This window comes from Ranitomeya variabilis, chromosome 3 (assembly GCF_051348905.1).
Source record: "Ranitomeya variabilis isolate aRanVar5 chromosome 3, aRanVar5.hap1, whole genome shotgun sequence".
Classification (NCBI taxonomy): domain Eukaryota; kingdom Metazoa; phylum Chordata; class Amphibia; order Anura; family Dendrobatidae; genus Ranitomeya; species Ranitomeya variabilis.
In genome coordinates, this window is record NC_135234.1 from 4,809,146 (window position 1) to 4,815,335 (window position 6,190).

A 6,190-nucleotide genomic window follows, 5' to 3' on the forward strand; every position below is an offset into this window, starting at 1 on the left:
CAGAGGTCATCTTCTGGTCGTTTGATCACTTGTGGATTCTTCTCCAAGGCATTTTCTACTTCGGAACACAACTATTCCATCGGTGACAGAGAACTACTGGCCATCAAGTTAGCATTGGAGGAGTGGCGGTATCTTCTGGAAGGCGCGTTACACCCATTCATAATTTTCACCGAACACAAGAATCTAGCGTATATTCAGTCAGCTCAAAGACTCAACCCTCAGCAAGCTCGGTGGTCCCTGTTATTCGCCCATTTTGTTTTGAGATTCACTTCCGTCCTGGCGAGAAAAACGTTAAGGCTGATGTGCTGTCAAGGTCCTTCCTGTCGGCTGATTTTGAAGAGGAACCATCTCACATTATTGATCCCTTCAAAATCATCTCAGTGGCTCCCCTGAGGGTTGCTACCTTACCGCCGGGTAAGACATTCGTGTCACGGGGAGACTTGGTGGGCAAGAGCTAATAACCTGGGCCCCTGCAATTTCCCTCAGACTAGGGAAATCCTGACTGACCCTCTACCTGGAGTTTACACTGATGGTGTGCATGTCCAGGCCTCGAACCTCACCCTGTCCCCTGTTTCAACCCTAGGCTGAAACCTCCGCCCACCACCCAGTGAAGAGGTAATACACCAATACCCACAGTTAGCACAGACAAGGATAAAGGAAAATATACACCACGCCGCAGTCACTCAGGAATTTACTATAAATGTGCAGGGCAAAATAAATACAAATATAGGAAGGAGTAAATAAGACAAAGGAAAATACACCACCAGCAACGAATCTCCAACTACCAGCTCTCCACTCCAGACCGAGATAACAACGCACAAGACAGAAGCTATAATCGGCGACGCCCAATGATCAGGAGAACTATTTAAAGGCAATAGGCATGGCCCAGCTTCCAATCCGAGGATCAGGTAAATTAACCCCGGAACCGCTAGATAAAATCTAGCCGACGCCAATGAGCACATAGTGGTCAAAAGCGGAATTACCGCTGTCTGTCGAACGACCTGGTCTGAACAGCGTCCGACATGACAATTCGTCTCTGAGAAAGACAGAGAGAGGGTGTTGCTCTGGGGACACTCAAATTGCCGGTCATGCTGGAACTAAGAAGACGTACTTTCTTATCTCTCGCCACTACTGGTGGCCATCCTTGAACCAGGATGTCAAAGAATTACCAGCTTCCTGTCTTTCCTGCGCCCGAAACAAGATTCTGAGAAAACTACCCTCTGGGGTCCTGCATCCTCTCCCTGTGCCCTCAGTTCCCTGGTGGCATATTGCCATGGATTTTGTTACTGATCTTTCTCGCTTCATGGGTTGCGCAACTATCCTGGTGGTTGTGGATTGGCTTTCTAAGATGGCCCACTTTGTCCCGCTGCCTGGTTTGCCCTCAGCTCCCGAGTTGGCAAGAATTTTTATTCATCACATCTTCAAGTTCCATGGTTTCCCGCAACACATCGTGTCAGATAGAAAAGTCCAATTCACCTCTCGGTTTTGGAGAGCTCTCTGTAAACTTTTGAATGTGACTTTAGATTTCTCTTCAGCCTATCATCCCCAGTCCAAAGGTCAGGTGAAGTGGATTAATAAGGTCTTGACCTTGTATCTCTGACATTTTTCTAATGCCAACCAGGACGATTGGGTTGACCTCCTTCCTTGGACCGAGTTTGCCTATAACAATCACTCCGGTGAGTCTTCTAACAAGTCCCTGTTCTTCATCGTCTCTGGACATCCCAACCTGCCTCTTCCGGTTTCTCCTGGATCGGGTGTGCCAGCCGCCAACTCCCTGTCCTTGGAATTCTCTAAGATTTGGGAGACGACCAAGGATGCGCTTGAGAGGATGAAAAAGCATGCTGACAAAAGGCGTTTGGATGCTCCTTATCATCAACCCGGACATAAGGTCTGGCTTTCGTCCAAGTATATCCATCTTAAGATTCCCTCCTATAAATTGGGTCCTTGCTACATTGGTCCCTTTGAGATCTTGGCTCGAATCAATGACGTAGACTACAAGTTGAGGTTGCCTGCCTCCGTATCTCCAACTCTTTCCATGAGTCTCTCCTTAAACCTGTGGTCCTTAACCACCATCAATCTTCTGTTGGCTCTTCTCCACCACCTGTTAGCACAGATAACGTTTTGGAAGTAAGATATATACTTGCCAGGAGAAAGCTTAGGGGGCGAACCTTCTTGATTGATTGGAAGGGGTATGGGCCTGAGGAGAGATCATGGGAACCACGGGAGAACATTAATGCTCCTCATATCTTGAAAATTCTTTCCAGCCTTAAGAAAGTGGGATGTAAGGGAGGGGGTACTATTATAGCGCACTGACACTCACCTAGCTTCCCGGGTCCCACGCAGAATTCCTCCTCCTCCTCTTATGGGTCCTCGGCCGCACTGGGGATCCCGTTCCCCGCGCATGCACCCTAGGCCGCGCGCACTCCCGGCTTCTTTATGATGCCGGGTTGTACTGACACGGAAGCACTGTCCTGCCTGGGCAACGGCCTTCGGGTATATCAGGTCGCTTCCTGCTAGAGGAAGCTCCTGATTATTATTGTGTCCCTCTGTGCTCCCACAAGGTCCACTTAGGCTACAGTAAGTCAGGTCCCTGTATGCTTCCAGTGCGTGCGTGCTCTGCCCAGTCCCTGTATGCTTCCAGTGCGTGCTCTGCTCAGTCCCTGTTACGCTTCCAGTGTGTGTGTGTGTGTGCTCAGCCCAGTCCTGTACGCTTCCAGTGCGTGCGTGCGTGCTCTGCTCAGTCCCTGTACGCTTCCAGTGTGTGTGTGTGCTCAGCCCAGTCCCTGTACGCTTCCAGTGCGTGCATGCTCTGCTCAGTCCCTGTACGCTTCCAGTGCGTGCATGCTCTGCTCAGTCCCTGTATGCTTCCAGTGCATGCATGCTCTGCTCAGTTCCTGCACACTTCCAGTGCGTGCTCTGCTCAGTCCCTGTCACGCTTCCAGTGTGTGTGTGTGTGTGCTCAGCCCAGTCCTGTACGCTTCCAGTGCGTGCGTGCTCTGCTCAGTCCCTGTACGCTTCCAATGTGTGTGTGCTCAGCCCAGTCCCTGTACGCTTCCAGTGCGTGCGTGCTCTGCTCAGTCCCTGTATGCTTCCAGTGTGTGTGCTCAGCCCAGTGTCCATGTACGCTTCCAGTGCGTGCATGCTCTGCTCAGTTCCTGTGCGCTTCCCGTGCGTGCTTTGCCCAGTCCCTGTACGCTTCCAGTGTGTGTGTGCTCAGCCCAGTCCCTGTACGCTTCCAATGTGTGTGTGCTCAGCCCAGTCCCTGTACGCTTCCAATGTGTGTGTGCTCAGCCCAGTCCCTGTATGCTTCCAGGGTGTGTGTGCTCTGCTCAGTCCCTGTATGCTTCCAGGGTGTGTATGCTCAGCCCAGTGTCCCTGTACGCTTCCAGTGCGTGCATGCTCTGCTCAGTTCCTGTGCGCTTCCCGTGCGTGCTCAGCCCAGTCCCTGTACGCTTCCCGTGCGTGCTCAGCCCAGTCCCTGTACGCTTCCAGTGCGTGCTCTGCTCAGTTCCTGTATGCTTCCAGTGCGTACGTGCTCTGCTCTGTCCCTGTACGCTTCCAATGTGTGTGTGCTCAGCCCAGTCTCTGTACGCTTCCAGTGCGTGCGTGCTCTGCTCAGTCCCTGTGCGCTTCCAGTGCGTGCGTGCTCTGTTTCTGTACGCTTCCAGTGTGATCGTGCTCTGCTCAGTCCCTGTACGCCTCTAGTGCGTGCCCTGCTCCGTTCTGTATCCGGTACCCTCTGTGTGAATCCCACTGTGTCCTGAGTTTTCTCTGTGGCTGCTCCATCCGTCTGGTCCTCGGTGAGTACCCCGATTCTCCTCGTTGTCCCCGAGCCGCTCATCTATCGCAGTGTATCTCCCTTCTAGGCTTGCCCCTAAAGGTCCCTGTATAGGAGTCGGTTCAACCTGGTCAGTTCGCCTGGGAACGGTCGTCACCGCGATCCAGTGGGTCCACTCTAAGAACTGTAACACCCACTCACCAGCGTTACCCTGTGTTTTCTATACATTCATTCCAGCTGTCTGGCGTCCGTGTGGAAAGTTGTGAAGGATATTGGAAATCATTAGCATTACTTATTTACCCCCTGATTTGTCAGCAGATGCCCATGGGTGTATATAATGGTCTGGAGTCATTGTACAAGGTATATTTACATTTTGCCAGAGGAAGAAGCAAGTTCTGCTCCGAAACGCCTAACAAGACATTTTAAATAGACTTTTCAAATACTCAAGTTTTAACTCTTGATTGGACACTGAGGACTCTGGGCAGCGCTCCATGCATCTCCTGAAAATATCTTTTCTTCTATAATTTTGGTTCTAGACCCTGATGGGATCCTGCAGGTGGACCAGCAGCTAACAGAACTCCTATCCAGTCCTAACCAGTGATGTGCCGCAGCTGCACATCTCCCACAGGCGAGCACATTTCCAACCTTACAATAGCTCTCCTACCTTGTTGATCCGCACGAGGCTTTTCTATTTCTTCTTCATCACACAAGTATAAAACATATAATACTGGAGGATAAAACAAGACTGAGCACAAGACCTTCACCGGCGTCTACACATCATGGGGGAGATCTCCTGACACCTTCTCTCCATCTACCTGATGGTCCTGAGGAGCACTGGGATCTTCTTGGTTACAGTCCTGTGGAAGAAGAGGACGGGGACATCTCTCTGGTGTTGTCCTCTTACTGGATAGATCTGGAGGAAACACATACAGGGAGTGAATTCATTCTTTACATACAGATAATTATAGGCCGTGTATATTTAGTCCTGTCTATTACCTGGAGATGTGAGGGGCTGGGGAACCTCCATTATGACGTCCTTGTACAGATCTCTGTGTCCTTCTAAATACTCCCACTCCTCCATGGAGAAATAGACAGCGACATCCTGACACCTTATAGGAACCTGACACATACCATGATACCGTCATCCCCCGATCCCTTCATAGTGTTACTGTATAATGTCCCAGCATTCCCAGCAGTGTCACCTCTCCAGTCAGCAGCTCAATCATCTTGTAGATGAGATCTAGGATCTTCTGGTCATTGATGTCCTCATGGATCAGGGGGTGAGGTGGAGGCCCCGTGATTGGGCTCAGGGGTCTTCCCCATCCCTCAGACACAGGGTCCTGACAGCGATCACTAGAGGTCTTCTTCACCACTGTGTAATCCTGGTAATGGAGAGACACATTAATAACTCTCACTACAGACATTTCCAGAGTCCTCACCTCTCCAGTTCTGTCCATCTGTTATTCCCATAGATAAGAATGATGTAATGTGACGTCATCAGAACCTCTCACCTGTCCAGTAAGCCGGAAGAGGATCTCTAGGGTGAGGTGTAATATCCTCTCCGCCATCTTGTCTCTGTCCATATCCATCAGTGATGGGTAAATCAGGACAATTCTCTTCTGTAGAAGATCTTCACTGAGAGGATCCGATATTGTAGAGACCTGGATGAGAAGATGAGCCGATGTAACATCATAAGAATCCTGTGTAATAATACAATTACTGGAGATAATAAGGAAACATATGAGGAGATTTATTATTTTACAGGATTTAGTTTCCCTCTTTACATCTACTAATAAATCCTATATATTTAGGCCACAGACAACAAGCAGTTTCCTCCTCGGAGTCGGCAGCTGAATACGTTCCTCATAGACTCATCTTCCATAACGCTAATTCTCGTCTCATTTACCGACCCTGGAATCGGCATTAGTAATACTGCAGGAGATATTCGTTACACGGGACAGGAGAAATAACTACCGTATTTTTCAGACTATAAGACGCACTTTTTCTCAAAAAAAATTTGTGAGGAAAATGAGGGGTGCGTTTTATAGTCTGAGTGCAGGCTTACTGGGGGGCTGCGGCAGTGGAACCAGCGGTGGCAGAGGTGTGGCGATGCTGAGGCTCGGTGTTGCAGTGCGGAGTGCACCTGAGCAGGGTAACTTCCGCAGGATGCTGGCGGCAGAAATGTTGTGACGCTGTGGCTCGTGTCCACGGTGAGCCGAGCCGAGTGCAACGGTTTCCCTGCGGCCATCTTCCTGAAGCCGAGGCGGCGAGTGTGCAGATTGAGATCGCTGTGGCCCTCAGCATCAGGAAGATGGCCGCCAACAAACCGGTGCTGCACTTGGCTCTGCTCGCTGTGGACACTGGGCTACAGCATTGCCACATTTCTGACGCCGGTCACCGACTCAATCACCA

The 6,190-nt window shown here is 50.4% G+C and overlaps 1 protein-coding gene across 1 annotated transcript in view; it reads right to left on the bottom strand.

Moving 5' to 3' along the window:
- Nucleotides 1-6,190, bottom strand: part of LOC143814893 (uncharacterized) — a 748,367-nt gene that overhangs the window by 85,532 nt on the left and 656,645 nt on the right. The window contains exon 24 of the mRNA XM_077293561.1: nucleotides 4,594-4,691. Within this exon, the coding sequence (XP_077149676.1) occupies nucleotides 4,594-4,691 (98 nt within the window). The remainder of the gene's footprint in view (nucleotides 1-4,593; nucleotides 4,692-6,190) is intronic.